We start from the raw sequence: 24,140 nt of genomic DNA on the forward strand, positions 1-24,140 counted from the left end.
TATTATTCTCTTCTAAGGAGTTCTAAGTGGCACAAATGGTAACCACTCAACTACTAGCCAAAAGGTTGGTAGTTCGAACCCACCCAGAGGTGCCTCAGAAGACAGCTCTGTGATCTGGTTCTGAAAGGTCAGAGCCTTGAACACCCCATGCAGCAGTTCTATTCTGACACAAATGGGGTCCCCATGAGTTGGAATTGACTCTATGGTAACTAACAACAACAACATTTTTGCCCAGTTTCCTGTTCTTTTCCTTCACAGCACTTATCTCACTGTGAAGTTGTGGGATTCTTTGATTAATGTGTGCCCTCCACTAGACTGAAGGTTCCATAAGGGCATGGGTCCTGCTATTTTGTTTATCAATGTATACCCAGTAACTCATGACTCACAGCGACCCTATAGGACAGAGTAGAGCTGCCCCATAGAGTTTCCAAGGAGCGCCTGGCAGATTCAAACTGCCAACCTTTTGGTTAGCAGCCGTAGCACTTAAGTCAGAATTGACTCGACAGCATTGGGTTTTTTTTTTTTGGTTACCCAGTAACTCACATGCAGTAAATACACAAGAAGTATTTGCTAAATGAATGTGGGAGCCAAGACTAGGCCCCAAGACCATGACCCTGTTTGTGGCATAGTGGGAAGGCTATCAAGCACGAACATAAGTCCTAGGTTCAAGTCCTCGGAACATGGCCTTAGGACTGCGGGAATTAATCACCAAGAGGAGCGATGGAGACATCTGATGGAATCAGCTTTGGAGCTGCGGGAAGGCCACTGAACAATGGAGGGAAGGGGAAGTGGTCAGAGAAGGAAGTAACACTTACAGAGTTCCTACTGTGTGCCAGGTATGCTCCAGGTACTCACACATGCATTATTTCATGGCTTCTTCACAACTGCACAGTGGAGAAGGAGCACTCTCATTTTACAGATGAGGAAACAGAGGTGCAGAGAGGCACCTTGCCTAAGGGCACTGTCAGGAGAGGAACCAGGACTGTTCCCAAGGCTGTGTGACCCCGTACTCCACAATGACAGTGTAGGGAAGCAGCAACCATTCAGGTGTGTGGATGTGGCAGACCCGAGTTTCAATCCCAATTCAGTCACTCATGAGCTGTGTGACCTTGGGCAGAGTTTTCAAATCTTCCTGAGCCTCCATTTCTTCAGCTTTAAATTGAGAATCATAAAGCCCATTTGATGGTGTTGTGGTGAGGGTTAAGTTTAATGAGGTGACATACGAAAAATCCAGCCTGGTTTCATCCCAGATACACAGCAGGAGCTCCATCAAAACTGTGCTGAGTAAGGGTTATGCCATCTTTCGTTTTTCCCTCTAACACAGTCCTTCCCCAAGATCTGGTAAGTCATGGCTATCCCATTGACTATTTCCTTACCCTACCCCCCACCAAATGAACTAGAAAAAATGGACAGCGGTCAGAACCATCAGAGCTTTCAGAGATAGATTCTTCTAGCTTGGAATGAGGACCTGTTTTAGAGATGTGGTGGGAGCAGTTAGTCAACACTTGTTCACTATGCTAGGAGGCTGTGTGTTTCCAATAGCTTGATTTCAAATCTATGTTACTTGTAGAACTGTGATTGGTCTAGTCCTCACCTATAACTTTAAGTTTTTAAGAAATACCAGGATTCATTAGCAGAAATGATCTAGAATTGGATATATTAGAAGTAAACTTTGATTGAAAAGACTAAGTTGGAGTTTGATGAAAGATATCCATGTACAAGTGTGTGTGTTGGGGTGCTTAATCTGAGGGCTATAGTTAAAGGTGATCATGAGTAAAGCTGTTTTTAATAGAATCACTTTCTTTTGTAATCCCATATACCTTTATTTTAGACATTTAAAAATCAGTATTCTGGTAAGGAGAGTCCCCAGGTGGTACCAAGTTAATACACTCAGCTGCTAACTAAAAGGCTAGAGGTTCGAGCAACAGGTACCTTGGAATAAAGGACTGGTGAACTACTTCCAAAAAAATCAGCCATTGAAAACCCGAGGAGCACAGCTCTACTCTGACATACATGGGGTTGCCATGAGTTTGAGCTGACTTGATGGCAACTGGCATGGTTTTTGGTATTCTGATAAGGGGTCTACAGGCTTCAACCAAAGGGGTCCATGATACAATGGAAGTTAAGAACTCCTGTTCATAGAACCCAAGAGAGCTTAAAGTAACCCTGAAGCCTCCATTCACTGGCAGCATCCCTGCAATGAAGGTATGACTGACCCTGCGAAGCAGCTAGCTGCTGGGATCAAAGATCACGGAAGATAAAAGTGCTACTGTTCTCAGGAGCACGTGCAAGTGAAACCCAAGTGAGTGGGGGCTGCGGGGGTAACTCTGCTTCCAGACTCAGCACTATGTCTAGCACAGCTGAGCAAGAGCGTGCTGGGGGAACAAAGATGAAACAGATAAAATAAGAGAAGGAGATGGGACTGAGAGGGCCCCTGCTTTCGAGTTTCAGACGGGCTCTCACAAAAGGCTCTGGCCATTAAAAGTGCTTCCTTAATGAGAGGACTGTGGTCTTGTGGGGCTCACTTGTTACCTTTTCATAATATTGGATGTTCTTGTCAGCCATTCCCATGAGCAGCTGGCGGAAGTCCTGCCTCTTGTTGTTCTGCCACCTCTCCATGTCAGCTTTCAGGTCAGCATTGAAACACTCCATCCGATCCTGACATTTCTCAACGTCTGCTGGCACCTGGAAAGGGGAAGCATACACAGGTACTTTGAGGGAGGCATATATGGGTGCTTTATATGTGTAGCTGGTATCTCATGCCTTGAGCTCCTCTGCTCACACATTTGTAAAAGGCCAAAGTACCACATGAAAATGCCATCAACACACTTTATCCTCTGTATGCATTTATTTGAAGGAAGAACCTTGGATTTTCAGGTCTAAGAAGGAGTTCTTCTGAAAGGGACCATCCTGGCTCAAATCTTCACATCCATCTAAGCACAACAGAAATTCCTGGGAGAAACACCTTGGTTCACAAACATGAAGAAGAAACACTGTAATTCAAAGAGTCATATGTTTTTGGTTCCTTTTAGGATACACGTCTGTATAGGCTTTGCAAATATACAGTAGTATTTGATATTGCTCTGCTACTCTCCTGTGTCCCATATTAGAACTAGGGAAGAAGTAGATTTTCCTCCTCCATGTGGAAATATGAACTACTCTATCACTTGTGAAGTTTGATAATGGCTCTCCTCATTAATCTGAAAGTTAACTGCAATAAGACCACTGGCCAGCTTCCTCCTCTTAACACATTACAGATAAACTGGAGATTTATTTATGTACCTCCAGATAGCAAATAATAAAAAATGGAAAATTAGATAAGTCTTGGGGAAATGGCAAGAAAATTTATGCATGGCAAAAAATCTGAAATACAAAGAAAAAAGTATAGCAGACTATTTCATTTTTCTTAAAGAGTTTTAGAAGACTTTTTCAAAACGGAACTGTCACTTGATTTCACAACTTTTCACTTGCTTTAGTGAGTTTTATCCATCGCACACAGCCAGAGACAGCCTCGTGGTTACGCTGGTCCCCAAAGAACAAAGCCAGCTTCTCTCCTAACACACATGCTCCATTGGCTCTAATGTTGGCCAAGGGGTCAGCATGCCCAAAGCTGGGTCAAATGCCCACTTGCCAAATGCTTCCCAACAACAAATGAGTCCTTGCGTGTTTTTTGTGCTGGGACCTATGACTCCATGTGTCTCCAAGCTATGGGTCAATCTCCACCAACCAGGGAAGTTTTGTACGCAAACCTTACAGGTGAGGAGCCAACCCAGAAACACCAATAATGATGAGGCCAAGCCTGAGGGAGCCAGACGCCTTCAGGGCTTTCAGAAGTGCTGATGATACTTGGCCATCTACCACACAGAACATTCAGAGATGGCTGCAGTACACGGGAGCGAGGACAAGTGAAGCAGTTTAGGCAATGGGATTCCAGTGAGCCTGGCATGGGAGATGAAGATGTTTTGGAGAGAAAGATGTAACTAGGTACCCTGGGCAACATTAAAAAAAAGGTGGAGGGGAGGGGTGGGACTTTTTGTTTTCTAAGATGGGAAAAGAAGCCTTCTTCAAAGCACTTAAGCTTCTGGAACAGAGGGGGAGAAAAAAAAAGACACTGACATTTTCCTTTGATATCACGACTAAAACCACTTTTGCCGCCTTCTGTTGGTTCACCCATTACTACTGGCCACTTCAGGGAAAACAGAAATAAAGACAAGAGTGCCCTGCCTCTCTAGAATCATTCCCCTGAAAGTGCCCAGTGAGTCTGCCTCGACGGACACCCAGTGAGTCACAGATGGCCTCACCTCCTACAGGCACAACCCAGCTCCCGTATCTCCCTCCTATCCATTGCTCATTTTAATATCTGGATAAAAGGTCCTAGCAACTTCCTGATTGGTTAACAAAACTACTGCTGTGAGGGGGCTAATTGGAGGGCCGATGACAGAACCACACTGAGGCACAATGAGAAGAGTGAGGCTGGGGTCTCTGATTCAAACCAAAACACTAAACCCGTTGCCATCTGGTTGATTCTGACTCATAGTGACCCTACAGAACAGAGCAGAACTGCCCCCATGTGGTTTCCAAGGCGTGGCTGGTGGATCTGAACTGCCAACCTTTTTGGTTAGCAGTTAAGCTCTTAACCACTGTGCCACCAGGACTCCCTGACTCAAAGGGGCTCTTAATTATCTAGGATAGATTCCTGGGCTCTGTTCTGGGATGGGAAAACCTGGTTGACCCACAAAAATTAGGACTCAAAAATGACAGCGCTGGATTTTGTTTGAGCCTCAATTTAGGAAATATTTAGCTTATCATTTTGACAACACTCTATGCCTGGCACTAAGGAATACAAAAGTGCTTAAGTCTTAATAGACAAATCTTATCTCTAGGAGCTTACAGCCTAGTTTGAGAAGAAGAAAATGAACGTACCCAGATGATAACATGAGGTGTTAAAAGTGCTTTCATTTTGCTCTGAGAGCCTGGGATAGGAGCATAGTGAGGAGGAGTTGGAAAATGTGTCAAACTTGGGTGAAGGATCAGGCCTCCCTGAGGAAACAGCAGAGAGGCAACTCTTTGAAGATGACAGACATGGGACATATGGCAATGGGGAAGAGGGCACTCTAAGGCAACAGTACCTGCAGGCGACAGAGGTGAGAATAGCTCCCAAGGCCATAGGGCACACAAGAGCAGATGGACAGAACACCAGCTGGTGAGATGGCGGTCAGAATGTGGAGGGACAAGAAAGAAGCCTGGGACTTCCTCTGAAGGCCAGGATTTCTGAGGCCCATTAAATCCATGCCCTTTTGGGAAATATGAAAGCTGCATGCTTCTATCTGTACCAGAGAGTTCTAGAGTCAGGCCTCTATAGTTTGAATACCACAATTACCACTTACTAGATTTGTGACTTTGGGTCTCTCTATCCTTCAGCTTCTTTTTCTGGTGAATAATACTATTCTATTTTATAAGGTGGTTATAAGGTTAAATGAGGTAATGTGTATAAAGCACTTGGTGCCTGATATACGCTAGGGGTTCAAAAAATATTAGCTCATATTGGTATAGAAATTGTAAATCATCACTCACAAAAGACCTACAGGGTCACTATGAGTTGGCATCCACTTGACAACAGTATGTTTTGGATTCACAAAGGATAATCTATTATTTGCATAGCTCCTCAAGTCTAGAATATTTTATTGAGCTTTACTCTTGGTATTACAAAAGAGCTTTTTTCCCCAAATATAAAATATTTTCATATTATTAATTAAATATGTTTTTAAACTTCATGCCACCCTTCACCCACTCTACTCCACCCTGAGATTTCAATACAGATCAGAGATGAGACAATACTAAACTGTACTATAATGATACTGCCCTGGGCACCCTGGAACCAAGGTGGTAACTGTGACACCAGAAGGGAGAGGATTGGTTACCAATCTGGTGGAGACAGATTTGGCAACCAACTACACGTGGGAAATAAGCTATCAGGAGTCAGAGAACCGCCTGAAGTTTCTAGTTTGGGTGGCAAGATTGGCATTAGTGCCACCATAGGGCTCAAGATAAAGGACAGGTCTACAGACACTGATCTGGGCATTAGACAGATAAAAGAAGCTGCAGCCATGCAGCAAGGGGATGAGGGTAAACTCAAGGAAAGGTTACACTTTTACAGTTAATAAAGGAGTCAGCAAAGGTCACTAAGAAAGACAGCACAGAAGTAGGAGGTGAATTAGAGAGAGCAGAGCCAGAGATGCCCAGGGATGAGAGGCTTAGACAAAGATATGGGGAGGTGTTTAAAAAGAAGAGAGTAGGGATTGGGGTAAGTCACTAGAAGTGACCAGCTTGTTAAATTGCCCAATTTTACAAAGTAGAAGACTGCTGGGAACAGATACTCAAGCCCAAGTTCCTTTCTCTTTGGTTTCCTTTTGGATAGGGTCTTTGTGACAATCAATTCACTGACCAGTAACACCCAGAATTCCTTCTTATCTAAATGTTTTGCTTTATGTGACTGAGTTATTGTTAGACGTAACTGTTATCTTGTAGTCTGAAGGATGCTGAGCTGGCAATATCTAATATTTACGGTTGAGCGTTGCTTATCCCTAGACACCAGGATGAAAAAAGTCACCATATAATACTTTAAAACAAACAAACAAAAAAACTTCTACATGGAGGACAAAACTACATCTTTCCCATTGGTCCCCATCTCCAATGAGAATTTCCATTACAGGATATGGGCTATTAGAATGATGGGAGAAGGGTAATGTGGGATGTGATCATGCATTTTGGTGTGTTGGAGTTGGCAGTAGCCTAAATTCACTTAAAAATATATTACTGAGCCTTACCATGTGCCAGGTATTTCTAGGCCCTGGAATATAAATTTCTACCTACGATGCCTTCTTGGAGCTAGACTGGACATGTGACATTACCTGCTCCCACGATAATAGTATGAATTAATAAAATTCCCAGTGACTACACAAGGCAAGATATGATCTCAAAACATGGGGGAGGGAGGGTCATGGCTCCTGTGGGACAAATTCCAGGACCAATGACGGAAGCTCTTCAAGATGGTAGTCCTTTTGGCCAAATGCCGTGAGCAGATGGTGTGGAGCTTCCTAACTGGTAATATGTAAATGCAAGTGATATTGATTCCCCCAGTCTCTGGAAAGCTGGTGCCCCACAGCTGGTCACCTCCAGCTTCCAGTAACCTCGTCTCTCATTTGTCTCAGTGTTCCATACAAATATTTTCATTTTCTATGTGATCCATGAGGCAAAAAATTTGAGAAAACACTGTAACAGGATAAAGACTGAGAGAAAGCCACTGAACTTAGCAAATAGAAAGTCACTGGTGCCCTGAAAAAACCAAATGTTGGAGAGTGCCAGGTGAGGAGGGAGAATTAAGTGTGCAAGATGAGTTAAGAACAGATACACTGAGCATGGTGGCGCCTTGAGTACGGCTGCATTATGACAGGAGGGAGACAAGGGATACAGGCTAAAGACCCAAGAGAAGGTCTGTATTTGCTTGCCTAGGCTCTCTAGACCTCCACATGTCTGTCAGTTTGTCACACTGTGGTGGCGTGCATGTTGCTGTGATGCTGGAAGCTTTGCCACTGGTATATCAAATACCAGCAGGGTAACCCTTGGTGGACAGGTTTCAGCTGAGCTTCCAGACTAAGATAGACTAACAAGAAGGGCCTGGCAGTCTACTTTTGAAAACTTGACCAGTGAAACCCTCATGAATAGCAGTGAAACATTGTCTGATATAGTGCTGGAAGATGAGCCCCTCAGGATGGAAGGCACTCAAAATACCTTTCCATCCTGAGGACGAGCTGCCTCCACAAAGTAGACTCGACCTTAATGACATGGATGGAGTCAAGCTTTTGGGACCTTTATTTGCTGATGTGGCATGACTCAAAATGAGAAGAAACAGCTGCAAACATCCATTAAAAATCAGAAAACAGAATTATGAAGTATGAATCTAGGAAAACTGGAAATAAAAAATGACATGGAATACATAAACATCGATATCCTAGGCATTAGTGAACCAAAATGGACTGGTATTGGCCATTTTGAATCAGACAATCGTATGGTCTACTATGCCGGAAATGACAAACTGAAAAGGAGAGACGTCTAGTTCATCATCAAAAAGAACATTTCCAAATCCATTCTGAAGTACAACACTGTAAGTAATAGGATAATATCCATATGCCTATAAGGAAGACCTGTTAATAGGACTATTATTCAAATTTATGCACCAACCACTAAGGCCAAAGATGAAGAAATTGAAGATTTTTACCAACCTTGCAGTCTGAAATTGACCAAACATGCAATCAGGACACATTCATAATTACTGGTGAATGGAATGTGAAAACTGGAAAAAAAGGACTGACATTTGGAAAATATGGCCTTGGTGACAGAAAGGACACCACAGATTGCATGACAGAATTTTGCAAGCCCAACAACTTCTTCATTGCAAATACCTTTTTTCAACAACATAAACAGTGCTTATATACATGGGCCTCATTGATGGAATACACAGTATTCAAATTGACTACATCTGTGGAAAGAGATGATGGAAAAGTTCAATATTACCAGTCAGAACAAGGCCAGGGGCCAACCATGGAAAAGACCATCAATTGCTCATAGGCCAGTTCAAGTTGAAGTTGAAGAAAATTAGAACGAGTCCTCAAGAGCCAAAGTATGATGTTAGGTATATCCCACTTGAATGTAGAGATCATCTCAAGAATAGATTTGATGTACCAAATACTATTGACCAAAGACCAGATGCGCTGTGGAATGACACCAGGGACATCATACGTGAAGAAAGCAAGAGGTCATTCAAAAGACAGGAAAGAAAGAGAAAACCAAAATGGATGTCAGAAGAGACTCTGAAAGTTGCTCTTGAACATAGAGCAACTAAAGCGAAAGGAAGAATTGATGAAGTAAAACAGCTGAACAGAAGATTTCAAAGGGTGGCTTGAGAAGACAAAGTATTATAATGAAATGTGCAAAGACCTGGAGACAGAAAACCAAAAGGAAGAACACACTCTGCATTTCTCAAGCTGAAAGAAGTGAAGAAAAAATCCAAGCCTCGAGTTGCAATATTAAAGGATTCTACAGAGAAAATACTAAATGATGCAGGAAGCAACAAAAGAAGATGGAAGGAATACATGGTCACTGTACCAAAAAAAAAAAAAAAGTTGGTTGACGTTCAGCCATTTCAGGAGGTACCATATGATCAAGAACTGATGGTACTGAAAGAAGAGGCGCAAGCTCCACTGAAGGCACTGGCCAAAAAACAAGGCTCCAGGAATCAGTGGAGTACCAATTGAGATGTTTCAACAAATGGATGTAGCACTGGAAGGGCTCACCTCTCTATGGCAAGAAATTTGGAAGACAGCTACCTGGCGAACCAACTGGCAGATATCCGTATTTGTACCCATTCCAAAGAAAGGTGATTCAACAGAATGCAGAAATTATTGAACAATGTCATTAATATTACATTAATATTAAAATTGTGCTAAAGATTATTCAAAAGCAACTGCAGCAGTACATCAACAGGGAGCTGCCAGAAATTCAAGCCAGATTCAGAAGACGATGTGGAACCAGGAATATCATTGCCAATGTCAGATGGATCATAGCTGAAAGCAGAGAATACCAGAGAGATGTTTACCTGTATTTTAATGACTATGCAAAGGCATCCAACTGTGTGAATCATAGCAAATTATGGATAACATTGCAAAAAATGGGAATTCCAGAACACTTAATTGTGCACATAAGGAATCTGTACTTAGACCAAGAGGTTGTTGTGAACAGGACAAATGGACATTGCATGGTTTAAAGTCAAGAAAGATGTGCATCAGGATTGTATCCTTTCATCATACTCATTCAGTCCATATGCTGAGCAAATAACCCGAGAAACTGGACTATATCAGAGTTGGAGGAATACTCATTAACAACCTGCGATACACAGATGACACAACCTTTCTTGCTGAAGGTGAAAAGGACTTGAAGCATTTACTGATAAAGATCAAAGACCACAGCCTTCAGTACGGATTACACCTCAACATAAAGAAAACAAAAATCCTCACAACTGGACCAATAAGCAACATCGTGATAAATGGATAAAACACTGAAGTTGTCAAGGATTTCATTTTACTTGGATCCACAATCAATGCCCATGGAAGCAGCAGTCAATAAATCAAACAACACATTGCACTGGGCAAATCTGCTGCAAAATACCTCTTTAAAGTGTTAGAAAGCAAAGATGTCACTTTAAGGAGCACAGTATGCCTGACCCAAGCCATGGTGTTTTCAATTGGCTCATATGTGTGTGAAAGCTGGACAATGAATAAGGAAGATATAAGAAGAATTGATGCCTTTGAATTATGGTGTTGGTGAAGAATATTGAATATACCACAGGCTGTCAAGAGAACAAACCAATCTGTCTTGGAAGAAGTACAGCCAGAATGTTTGTTAGAAGCAAGGATGGCAAGACTTCATCTCACATTCTTTAGAGATGTTTTCAGGAGGGATCAGTCCCTGGAGAAGGACATCGTGCTAGGTAAAGTAGAGGGTCATCGGAAAAGAGGACGACCCTCAAGGAGATGGAACAACACAGTGGCTGCAACAATGGGCTCGAGCAAATCAACAATTGTGAGGTTGGTGCAGGACTGGGTTCTGTTGTACAAAGGGTCACTGTGAGTTGGAGTTGACACCTAACAACAACAATATCAAGGGGCTCTCTAGATGTCTATACATGCTTACAAACACCAGAACCCTCCCCCTCAAAGGAGCAAAGATAGCTGAGAGTCCTTGTAGTGGGGATATAGGGCATCAGTTTTGGAGACAGATACATCTGAGGTTCAATCCCAGCTCCACCATTTGTTAGCTTTGGCATGTAAGTGATACAATTTCCTCAACTGTAAAACAGGAACAACCACGCTGACAGAAAACTGTCGTAGGGAGTAAATAAGGTAAGGGAGATGAGAGAGTCCTGTCCTCCTTTGGCTGAGTGTGACCTCTGCTTTATTTGTCTGGCCTTTCTAACTCAGGCTGAGATCATTGCCATTGTGGAGAGGACTGGAAAACATCTGGCATGTCACTCCTGACTTGGCAAAAGCATTTGGAAACAACAGATAATCATGCCCAGCTCTTAGATCTGAAGAAGCCTCCCGTTCACATCTGCCACTTTAGAGCCACTGCTCCTGCTCTCTGCCACGCCTTCCCCATTCCAGAATGTTAACCATTCTGGTGGTTCTAAGAGCTTTTAAAGTTCCATAGCCTCTAAAAGTTTTGTCCAAGTGATCCGAATTTCTACTTTCCCTCACTACTTCTGTTCAATCTGAGAAGCAACAGCTCAGTACACCTGGTTTTCCTACTCTTTCCCACCTGCATACAACACACTTTCTCACCTCCACATGGACACTACCCATCTCAGTTTCTTCACCTAGCACCATACCCAGAACAAAGTCAGGGGCTGAAATAGCACCCCATGAAGAAAACTAATTATAAGATTTTTGTAAGGCATTCTCTCTTGGCATCCCTTCTGTATTCTTCTTTGACCTAGTAAGACATGACCCTATTACCATTAAAAAGAATCCAATATGGAAGAGAGTAAAATGTGAGAGTTCCAACTGCCCCCTTTTCCATAAGACCAGAAGAACTGGATGGTGCCTGCCTACCATTACTGAACATTTTGATCAAAAAGTCCACTGAAGATTAGATAACTGGGATCTTCTAAAAATTAAACACTTATGGTCATCAAAAGACTTCACCAAAAGAGTAAAAAGAGAACCTATAGAATGGGAAAATTTTTTTGGCTATTACAAATCAGACAATCACTATAATACATACACACAACAGAGTATTACACAATGATAAACAACAATGATGAATCTTCGAAGCACCTCATAACATGGATGAATCTGGAGGGCATTATGCTCAGTGAAATAAGTCAGTCACAAAAGGACAAATATTGTGTGACACCACTACTGTAAAAACTCATGAAGAGGTTTACACACAAAAAGAAACAATCTTTGATGGTTACGAGGGAGGGAAGGGGGTGGGATGGAAAAACACCAAGTAGACAATAGATAAATGGTAACTGTGGTGAAGGGTAAGACAGTACATAATACTGGGGAAGCCAGCACAACCTGTACAAGGGAAGGTCATGGAAGCTCCACAGATACATCCGAACTTCCCAAGGGACTGAATTGCTGGGCTATGGGCTGTGGGGACCATGGTGTCAGGGAACATCTAGCTCAATTGGCATAACATAGTTGATAAAGAAAATGTTCTACATTCTTCTTTAGTGAGTAGCGTCTGGGGTCTTACAAGCCTGTGAGTGGCCATCTAAGACACTCCACCGATCTCACCCCTTTAGGAGCAAGGGAGAATGAAGAAAACTAAAGATACAAGGGAAAGATTAGTCCAAAGGACTAATGGACCACATCTACCACGGCTTCCACTGGACTGAGTCCAGTACAACTAGATGGTGCCCAGCTACCACCACTGACTGCTCTGACAGGGATCACAATAGAAGGCCCAGGACAGAGCTGGAGAAAAAAGTAGAACAAAATTCTAACTCACAAAAAAAGGCCAGACTTACTGGCTTGACAGAGACTGGAGAAACCCTGAGAGTATGGCCTCCAGATACCATTTTAGCTCAGTAACGAAGTCACTCCTGAGGTTTACCCTTCAGCCAAAGATTGGGCAGGCTAAAGGGGCACACCCGCCCTGGGGCAAGGACTAGAAGGCAGGAGGGGACAGGAAAGCTGGTAATAGGGAATCCAAGGTCGAGAAGGGAGAGTGTTGGCATGTTGTGGGGTTGTTAACCAATGTTATAAAACAATATATGTACTAACTGTTTAATGAGAAACTAGTTCGTTCTGTAAACCTTCACCTAAAGTACAAAAAAAAAAAGAATGTCCACAGGAGAATCCTGATCAAAAGGGGGAAAATGCAGAAAAGAATTTAACATTCTCATGGATTCTAGACTTCCTGGAACTATGGAGGGTGGATGAACTCCTGAAACTATTGTTCTGAGATAATCTTTGAACCTTAAACCAAAAATATTCCTTAAAGTCTTCTTAAAACTGAACAATAAGTTTGCTTAACTAGTAAAAAAGGTCTGCCATGAGCACTGTGCTCTTTTAAGAACTAGCTATATGGGATTAAATTGACAACAGCAATTGGAAAGATTAGATAGGGACCTTAGGGGGCAGTGGGTGTGTATGTTGAGGGAGGAATAACTCAGAAGAGGAGGGTAAGAATGGTTGCACAATTTGAGCAATGTAATGAATGTCACTGAATTGTACATGTAGATACTGTTGAATTGGTGTATATTTTGCTCTGTATATTCTCAACAACAACCACCAAATGAAATTTGGAAAAACAAAAACATGAGAATTCCCTTCCAGTTCACCATTATTGTCCACAATAGGGTGGGTATCCTTCCAATCCATTTTTAAATACAATTCCTTGGCCCCTCATCGTTTCTAGTAATTGTTTTTATATCCTCTGTATCTTCTAATGTGGGTTGACTAATAAAATTTGTGGATTTGACAGATGCTGCAGAAGGCAGCCAGCTCTTATTAAGTGCCTCCAATTTCTCTAACCTCAAAATTAAAATAAGGAATGTCAAGTCTGTACCATTTGCTTGAGAATAAACTACTTCCGGGTCTGCTGAGTCTTTTCCAATACTAAAAGCAAAGCAAAACCTTAAATTCTACGATATTAACATTTCCTCTTAGGTCTAAAGGCCTCACTATCCCCACGCCCTCAACAGATGTTGAGAAGCCACAGCCACAAAGACCTACAAAGGTTAACAGGCTAGAACTAAGAGACTCACTCCTTCAGTGGTCTATGACTACCACCCACTTTGAAATCCTCACTGAGGATTACACCCATAAGACTATTTGGTTCTTCTGGGTTATGGAGAAGTGATCAGATTTTGACACCACTCCACAGCTTCTCACAAATCAACTTTCCCTCACTCTTCAGAGCAACCTTCAAGATTTGACCTCAAAGCAAAGTAAGCCCCCAAACTCACTCAGCTGATCTGTTAACACGCACTAGCTTACAAGCCCAGATCCAGTGTCCACCACAGTGAAAACTCCATATCTTCTGGTAGGAATCTTATCCTTCCCTGCATCAGACCTGTGAACACTCTTGCTCCTACTCTGACTTATAAATAGTAGAACTGGTTGAATGCTTATGGCCCCCAAGTTATTTAAAAAGTCCTTAGGGTAGCATCAGCCCTAACCCACTCCCTGATACTCTGGCTCGTATCTCAATAGCAGCTCTGGAGTGTAGAACCCAAAACCACATAAAACAAAGCACATCAAAACCTTAAGTTACTCATTTCCTAGATGTCTATCTACCTGCTGATGGGGTGTTGTGGGGATAGTCAGGGGAGGGTGAGAAACCAGCGGACACTCGGGGACCCCAGAAAATACTGTCTATAATACTGTCATCCAAAAAAACAACAAAGATTTTTAACAAGATTAAATGGCAACAAACCCAGAAAGCAAAGCTCTCCGTGAACACTCCTTATAGAGCTTGTATGGGAAACAGCGCCCCACCAATGGGCGGTTGTGATGTCAGACGCTATCTGAGCACTTTCCATCTTCACAACAATCACATGTATGTGGCAACTGACGCCCACAGAGGTTAACAGGTAAACTCTGAGGGCAGAGCTGGGATTTGAACCCAGAACTATCTGACTGTAAATCCTGTGCTCTTTCTACCAAACCACAGTAGACTTGGACAGGTTATCAACTGAGCCCCTCTCTGCCCATCAAGAAAGCTGTTGCCCCTGACTCAAAATTGGTACAAATTCTGGTGACCCCACTGCTAGATTACACAGAGTGGCTCACCAGCATCATGACAGTCCCAGATTTGTTTTATTTTTAAATATCAGAATTGCCAAACAAGTAGCAAAATTAACTTTGGCATGGCCAAAAAAGAGGAAAGATGAAGACTGCCCATCCATGGTGTGCTAAGAGAATGTAGATGTATTTATGAGCTAGTAGTTATTCTCATAAAAGGAGCCTTGGGGGCACAGTGTTTAAAGTGCTTGGCTGCTCACCGAAAGGCTGGTGGTTTGAAACCACCAGCCACTCTGTGGGAGAAAGATGTGGCAGTCTGCTTCCATAAAGATTACAGCCTTGGAAGCCCTATTGGGCAGTTCTACTCTGTCCTACAGGGTCACTATGAGTCAGAATTGGCTAGATAGCAACAGGTTTGGTTTTTTTGGGTATTAATTATTCTTGTTAGATACAAAGAAACCCTTCCACTCTTCTAAGAATGCTTGTGGCCAAGAGACTATGTCACGTGGGTAAGTGGTGCTCCAGGGAGGCGCAACAGCAGGAAGATCTCAACAACCACGGGAGGAGTCACTCAGACCAGTAAAAAGGGCAGGACATGAGGCCAGGGAGCCCCAGCAGCTTGACTGGGTGGTACATGGGAGCCAAAGACAGCTACTCTCTCTGCCTTCAGGAAGCCAGCCAGCCAGGGCACAGTCAAGATTTAATTCAGCCTTATTCACAGCTCCCATGTTTGGAAAGGAATTGTTCCATATAGGGCTAAACATAACATTAAATGACAAAACCAGCCTGTATTCAGCACTAAGCAAATATGAATGTGACAACTATTTAAGTGATATCCTTAAAATATAGGATCTTTAGCTTTCAAACTAGGCCAGCGGCAGAACTTGATAGCTGTCCTTCCCTCCCTAGCCAGGAAGGGCTACATTGTCAGGAGGAAAATTTTTAAATAGATAAATACAGTACTCCATGCCATTTCTTTAAATGAGACTGAGACATGGGCATAGCAGTCAGCACCATCCTGCAGAATATCACAGAACAGCTAGGGATTCATGAACAGGACAGGTAGCTGTGCACACAGCTGTTTTTCCATTGTGGCCTCCCTTGTGACACAGAAGATGGAAGAAGGCTGAGGAAAGAAAGGGAGGGTACCTACCTATTTGGCTAAGACCCAGTTACATATAATGGGTCAATGACAAGGGTCCCAATGCTTATCAACTGACTTTCTATTAAACGTATGCAGCCTTCATTCTCTGTGTATATCTCTACGGGTGACACATGAACCAATCCAACAAACATGTATTGTATGTCTGCTATATACAGCACACTGGATGTAGACATTTGGCATCCACAAACTATGCCATTTATTGAGTTGCTTCATGCCTTGTTTCCTCACCCGTGACAGGGAGAAAGAACAATGCCTTCCCTCTGTGCCTCAGATGACTACTGTAGTCATCATGAGAAGCAATTAACATAAAAAAGCACCATATAAAGCGAAGGTGTACCATTTTAGGGGCTCGGGTTTCAAATTCTCAAAGCTGATTCCTTTCCAGGTATGTCTCAGCACAGCAGCAGCAGCAAGAGCCAAGGCAGTGGGGGAAAAAAATATCAGTTCTGATGTCAAACTATCTCCCTGAAACTTGGGCCCCTATTATTTATCTTTTTAATAACATTCCCCTTCCCTTTAAACAAAAACAGCTTCTAACTACAAACTACAGAAGGAGCAGAGTAACAACGGTTCTAAAGTCAGACTGTGGGTTGTAGTCCTGGCTCAACCACTTGCTATTGGTGTGATCTTGGGCCTCGGTTTGCTCATCTCTCAAGTGGGAATAATAATGGTACCTAACCCACATGAAACCCTGGTAGCGTAGTGGTTAAGGGCTACAGCTGCTAACCAAAAGGTTGGCAGTTTGAATCTGTCAGGCACTCCTTGGAAACCCTATAGGGCAGTTCTACTCTGTCCTATAAGGTCGCTATGAGTCAGAATTGACTTGACGGCAATGGTTTGTTTTTTGTAACCCACATGACGGTTGTGTGGGATGACTGAGATAATATAAATAAAGTGCCTAGCACATTGTAAGCACTTGCATATTGGCTGTTATTACTCTTGTTGTCTTTAATCCTGGTGGGGGAAGAGAAAGACTACAGAGTGACGGATACAACATATGCATTTTTACAACTGTGATCCTCTATCAGAACCCACAGCACTGGAGCTGGAAGGCATCACAGACAAGCTAGACCAGCATTCCTCAAACTCCACGGTGAAGGACTAGTTTGTGTTGGCTTTTTACCCCCGATCCGATCAGGTCGTAGCCCTACTGTGCATAACTATTATGCAGCTTGCTCTGCACGCAACAACTCACTAAGCCTGTTTGACAACAGTCATGTCAAGTATTATGAGTCCACTGATCCTGCAGCAATGCCCAGTTGCTACACAAGTTCCCCAAGTGCTCACTCTCAGTTTCTGTGCTTCTGCCTCATGGGCTGGTAACCGTTTGCGGAGCAGTGCATGAACCACACTTGGCAAGCACTGATCTGGACTCTTCTTCCTCTCTCCCCACGATGGCATTTTACAGAGAGAGGGAGTGCCAGTGAGTGGCAGAGTTGGCAGTCAAAAAAAAAAAAAAAAAATCCCATGAAAGAGCAGAAAACTAAACCTCAAGACCACATTTGGAGCTCTCAGGAGTGAGACATAAAAGGAAGCAAAAATAAGAAAATGATAGCATCAACACAGCCCATCTACACTCATTACCCTAGTTGTACATATCTGTTATATGCTGTAGAATCAATTTTGACTCATAATGACCCCATGTGACAGAGTACAACTGCCCCACAATGTTTTCTTGGCTGTCTTTCTTTACGGAAGTAGATCTCCATGTCTTTCTCCCATGGATCCGCTGGGTGGTTCAAACTGCCAACCTTTCGTTTAGCAGCCAACTGCTTATCTAGGACAAGAATTTTCTTAGCATCAGTGGATTATAGCTGGCAGCCCAGATCAGGCCATCCCTCTCATGCGTCTTCCCTCACCTTGGGGTGGTCTTCCTTCCTCAGAGCCACAGCTTCCAGTTTGGCTTCGTATTCTGCTTGCACTTGATCTCTCTTCTTCAATACACTCTGTGGGAGGCAGAGAGCAGAAGCATGTAACACAGAGTCCGCAGGGGGGCCTAAAACATCAGGCAATTGCTTCTATTCCCCATCCCTCCCCAAATCAACCATGGCACACCCAGGCCCAGCCATGTGCTCCCAGGGCAGTCTGGCCTTGTCACAGAAGCTGCAGCGTGACACATGACATGAACTCTGGGGGCTGCAGGGGTAAAAGAGGGAGGAGAAGAGAACCATACCTGGACACAAGAGATTTCAAGTAAGGTAACAGCCTGATGCTAAAGGAGAACAGATCCTGGGGAAGGGCCATGGGGGAAACAGCGCCCATCCATAGCCACACTGATGGAGCACTCTCACCTTCACTGTGTGCAGAGAACTCAGCTGTGCCAGACTGTGGAACTGGGCAGGATACAATGCACGACACTCTATGAACTCTCAACGGAAAAGGCTAAGTCAAGAGAGTTCTTGACCCTGCATTCATTGAATTGATACCTGGTTGACTGATTTAATCCTTTAGCCACTTCTTTGTTGTCTCCTATGGGCCAGATGTGCAAAGAGCCAAGAGATATAGTTCCTACCTGAAGGGCTTGGTCTGGGAGAGGTCTACATGGTATAATGCTGTATGTCCTAAAAGAATTAAGTACAAGCCCAGAATTCCTAGAACCATGCTGTGAGTCTACTGGCAAATGGTAAATAGGCCTGAAGAGAACCAGCCCTGGACTAGGGTGAGGCACCCAGGGCACAAACTTTAAGGAAACACTTGCTCTCAAGCTTATGCAAATACAAGATAAGTACCTTAAATTTGCACCCTAGGCATCTGGCTTGCCTCCCCTAGTCCTGGTCCTGCTGCTAAGACCCTGCCAGTTGGACAGAAAAGATGGCAGCAGACGTGCTAGACAAGCTTCTGTTTCATCACTTTTTTCCTTCTTTTAGTAGAAACACAAATGGCAAACCTAGTGCAATAAGAACTTTCTTTTCCACTAGCTCAGAAAACACAAAGTCCTGTGGAGGTTTCCAGCAGGGAGGTTTCCAGCTGAGCATGGGGTCAGGGCAAGAAGGAGCCATTCCTTGGCTAAGAGGTGGACAGCCATGTTCTGACAATGTGCTAACAGGTGACAAAAAAAAAAAAAAAAAAAACCAAACCCACTGCTGTCGAGTCAATTCCGACTCATAGCATTCAGAGTAGAACATGCCCTATAGGGTTTCCAAGGAGCAACTGGTGGATTCGAACTGCTTACCTTTTGGTTAGCAGCCTGAATCTTAACCACTGTGCCACCAGAGTTGCACAAATGTGACAAGCAACTGAATAACTGAGAGAGTTCTGGGGACAACTTCCTAATGGGATATGTTAATACTGGGAACCTCAAGTCTTCCCCTGAAGCAAGAATTTATTTTCAGAAGTGTTTTACCATGAAAACAGGATGAGGTAAACACTGCAGCATTATTCACAATAGCCAAAAAGTGTAAGCAACCCAAATGTCCACCAACAAATGAACGGAAAAACACAATGTGGTGCATACCACGATGGAATGTTATTCAGTTACAAGGAGAAATGAAAGTTCTGACACATGCTATGATACAGATGAACCTTGAAGACAAGCTAAGTGGAAAAAGCCAGACACAGAAGGATAAATATTATATGATTCCACTTTTTGAAATATCTAGAAGAGGGAAATGCAGAGAAACAGAAAGTAGATCAGAAGTTACCAGGGGCTAGAAGGGGGACATGGGGAATTATTGCTTAATGAGTATACAGAGTTTCTGTTTGGGGTAATGAAAATGTTTGGGAAATAAATAGTGATAACGGTTGTATAGCACTTTGATTACAGTCATTAATGCCACTTTTCGAAATGGCTAAAAGGGCACATTTTATGTTATATTTTATCACAATGCATTAAAAAATAACAGCATGAGGTAAAACATGCAACAGCTTATTTTCCATCATTTGCTGCTCACCTTTCTCCTAAGTGCTCTCAAGTTCCCTCCCCACACTCATGAATCTCTGAGTAGGACTATTTACAGTACTGTTCATTAGAACTTTATGTTACAAGGGAAATGTCTATAATCTGCACTAGTATGGTAGCCGCTCGCCCTGAGTACCTAATGGACATCTGAAATGCCGCTAGTGTGTCTGAGGAACTGGATTTAAATTCTTATTTAATTTTAATTGATTTAAATTTAATCTTAAATTGCCACACGTGGCTAGTGGCTACTTCATTAGATGGTGGTCTATAAAGTTAAAAAAAAGAAATCAGGGGTCCTTTCTGGATTTCATAAGAGCTCAGAAAACAATGTAAATCTACTGACCTGGTACCAGCAGGGGTAAAATCATCATCTCTACCCAAGAGAAATAAACACATGACACTATCCATGGAGATACAAATATGGCCCCTCAAAGAGCAATGGAACAGCTGGGAGACAGGCCAAGTGAAGTGGACTCTTGTCCTGGGCACGCCTTACTGGAAAAGCACACATACCAAGCACTTCTAGGAATGAGGATGAGTTGTTCCAGAGACACTGACACACACACACACTGTCACTGTGGCAAGAACCTCGTGACCAAAGCTAGAAAGGATCTTAAAACAATGCTTTGGAACAGTCAGCAAAGCATGGGGCTTCCCAGTCACTCTACTGAGGTAGCCAAAGCCCCTAGGGGAGATGTGGGGAGAGAAGATCTAACAGCCCCACACAGCTAAACAGCCCAACGGTATCACCCACTCCCCACCTCCAGAGCAGGTGAGAGAGCCCCACACTCCCATACCCCCGACTACCAGTCAGCTGGCTATGCTACGTGTTACCCCCAACCTCACCCGGAGCAGCCAGAACTTCACCTTGTCACCTAGGCTGACTGGGGGGTTTGTGCTGACATCCCTGCATCACTGGAGTGCACAAAAGGCTCACAACAACCCTGCAGAGGTGAAAGGGTATTATCCCTATTTTAGAGGCAAGAAGACTACATACAGTGGTGGGACCTGTTTGAGGGCACATCACAGGCTAATAGTGTTGCAGGCTCTGCATTCTAGGGCAGCTGTGCTTTCACAGTCCAACTGTGATTCAACTGCTCTAAATGTTGGGAAACTTGTCTTGAATCAAGTTAAACTGTTTTAAGGCTATCATTTTTGTTGAGAGCACCTTAGTACACCCTTGATGGCAGTCTGAAAAGACTGGCCTCCCACCCAAACACCACAGGCTCTGCTGATAGAACTGGGCAGACCAGCACATAACTGTTAGGTGGGAGGCCAACAGACCCTTTGACCAAGACAGCATCTAATAAGAGGCCCATCCCTCAATGAGTGACTTTTAGACCATATTCGACATCTGAACTTTTAACAGGTCTTTACAGGGGTCTCTGGTATTAGATACCACAGATCGAACAAGTGGAGATACTTTCCTCATTTCCTTTGTGTCACCCTACAGAGCCATCCTCACATGTTTTCTGTCCTGCCCTAACTCATCGTCATTCCCCTACTCCTTCAGGTATTTACTAGTGCCTGTGCCAGGTGCTGGGGATACAGCAGACAGCAAAACCCACAAAACCTTCGTCTTCATGGACCTCAAGTTTTAAAGGGAAGATTACCTCTCTAAATGGACAGGTTATCCAATAACCAAATTATGTTTGTGCTTATTTGCTAATCTGTAGTGCACAATTTCACTACTTGTGTACTACAGGTTAGTAAGTCAGCACAAGTAAACTTGTATATAACTTGCTGACTGTAAATCTGTGCATACCCTGCTTACTGGCTAATCTGCCCTTGGGGAAGCAGCCGATAAACAAACTGTATAGTGTGTTAAGTAGGGAAAAAACTAAAAAAAACACAGGAGAGGAAGAAATTAAGTGCCAAGGGTTCAGGGATGAAGAAATTGTACATAGGGTGCCCAAGGAGGGCATTACTGAGAAGGTGAGTTTTAATTAGATACATGAAATAAATTTCTCTTAGACACTATACTTTATAAATTAGATCATTTTGTCATGATTTCAAAGTGGTCCTAGTCATGTGGAATTTCACTCTTTCCTTTCAAATGAAGAGGAGACAAATAACTCCGTTTCTTCAGCAAGTAAATTAAAAGGGAAAAGAATAGATGGAGAGAGAAGCTAAGGATCTAAAAACATTTAAAAACATGTTAAGCAATGTATGCGCCCAGATATGAGGGAAAAAACCTATAAAAACGGTATCTGAACCAACTGAGGAAATTTGAACACTAACTGGATATTTGAGGATAAAGAGGAACTGTTAGTTTTTTTAGGTCTGATTATAATGTGATTCTTTTTCTTTTTCAAAAGAATGCTTTGATTTTGGAGAGATGTGCCAAAATTTTTTTTTTATGAAATGATATGATGTTGGAATTTGCTTTAAAATAATCCAGGGGAGCAGGTTGGGAACCAGTGGGAGTAGAGATGGAAGAAGATGGGCCATGAGTCGGCAACTGGTGGAGCTGGATGTTGGGTTCATGGGGGTTTGTTATACTTTTTTACTTTACTTTTGTATATGTTTGAATTTTTCCATAATAGAAACATTAAAGAATGGAACCATAATATGTGTTAACCAAAATGCTTATAACAAACTATAATAGCCACTTGGTGTCCCTGGGTGTAACAAATGGTTAAGGCACTTGGCTGCTAACCCAGTCATCTAAGTCACTTGTTACCTGTTAATCTCCTTTCCAGTTTCAAACTGTACTGCTATCATCTCTTTTCCTATTGCTCTTTGCCCTTGTGGGCTTTAAAAAAAAATCCCTTCTGGACCACTTTTCATGAAAAAGAAGATGTTTAGATATCTATTCAGTCTGCCATCACTGGAAATCCCAGAATTTTTATATATATTTTTTCTAATTCTTTAAAACATTTGAGATCAACATGTACAGTTCATATCCTGTTTAATATTTTCACGTTGATTACAAGATATTAGCCCCCCAATAAATACTTGCTTTTGTTCAGAAAGAGGAACATTTTTCGTGACCAAGTTGTATATTAGAAATTACTGAGATGTCATATGTTTTGTCATGTATATTTCTGCCACAACAAAAGAAAAGAGGGCCATTTCCCCCATGACTCAATCTTCCAGAAAAGTTTCATTTCAGTTTTTGAAAGGCACTGGAAATGGCCAATCTAAAACATAAAAGAAGAAGAACTGACGCCTTAAATTGTGGTATTGATGAAGAATACTGAATATACCATGGACTGCTGAAAGAAGGAACAAATCTGTCTTAGAAGAAGTACAACCAGAGTGCTCCTTAGAAGCAGAGATGGCGAAACTACGTCTTACATACTTTGAACATGTTATCAGGAGGGATCAGTCCCTGGAGAAGGATATCATGCTTGGTAAAATACAGGGTCACTGAAAAAGAGGAAGACCCTCAACGAGATGGATTGACAGAGTGGCTGCAAAGGTGGGCTCAAGTGTAATGATTGTGAGCATGGTGCAGGACCAGGCAGTGTTTTGCTCTGTAGTACATAGGGTCGCAAGGGTTGGAACCAACTCAAGGGCACATAACAACAGCAAAGCATAAACTGGTCATTTCCCCACACTTTGACTCAATGGTTCCACCTTGTGGCTTCTGAGGGGAAAGTGCCAGCAGAATGAAGAAACCACCTGACTATAATCCCATTTGAAGAGGTATCTCCAACTCCAACAACTTCCGCATCGACATTTCACATTTCTAATCATGATCATCAACAACTTCTACATTATTAAATCCAATAGTCACTGTTGATCATCTCTCCTCCTTGAAACATTCCTCTAGGCTTCAGTGAGACTGTCCTCTACTTTTTCCCCTAACACACCGATCATTCCATCTCAGGCTGCTTCTCCTATTTGTTCCCCTACCTAACATTCCTCTAGGCTTCAGTGAGACTGTCCTCTACTTTTTCCCCACCACACCGATCATTCCATCTCAGGCTGATTTTGCTATTTGTTCCCCTACCTAACTAGGTGCTAAAAAAAAAAAAAAATCCACTAAATATTGTCACGTCCAGGGCACAGGCGTAGGCCCCCTACTCACCTCGATCTCATCTCCCTAGATGATCTCATCTAGGTCTCATAGGTTTAAACACCACCTAAATACAAATGGGAGCCCTGGTGGCACAGTGGTTAAGCGTTCAGCTGCTAACCAAAAGGTCGACAGCTTGAATCTACCACCCACTCCTTGGAAACCCTATGGGGTGGCTCTACTATATCCTACAGGGTTGCTATGAGTCAGAATCGACTTGACGGCAATGGTTTTAGTGTT

General features: G+C 42.8%; 1 protein-coding gene across 1 annotated transcript in view; it reads right to left on the bottom strand.

Annotated features, from left to right (window-relative positions):
* The window catches only part of SNX30 (sorting nexin family member 30), a 142,223-nt gene that overhangs the window by 7,583 nt on the left and 110,500 nt on the right, over nucleotides 1–24,140 (bottom strand). Inside the window, exons 7-8 of the mRNA XM_003407800.4 lie at nucleotides 17,838–17,924; nucleotides 2,533–2,685 (exon numbers count right to left, since the gene is read on the bottom strand). Of these exons, the coding sequence (XP_003407848.1) occupies nucleotides 2,533–2,685; nucleotides 17,838–17,924 (240 nt within the window). The remainder of the gene's footprint in view (nucleotides 1–2,532; nucleotides 2,686–17,837; nucleotides 17,925–24,140) is intronic.

This window comes from Loxodonta africana, chromosome 9, assembly GCF_030014295.1.
Source record: "Loxodonta africana isolate mLoxAfr1 chromosome 9, mLoxAfr1.hap2, whole genome shotgun sequence".
NCBI lineage: Eukaryota > Metazoa > Chordata > Mammalia > Proboscidea > Elephantidae > Loxodonta > Loxodonta africana.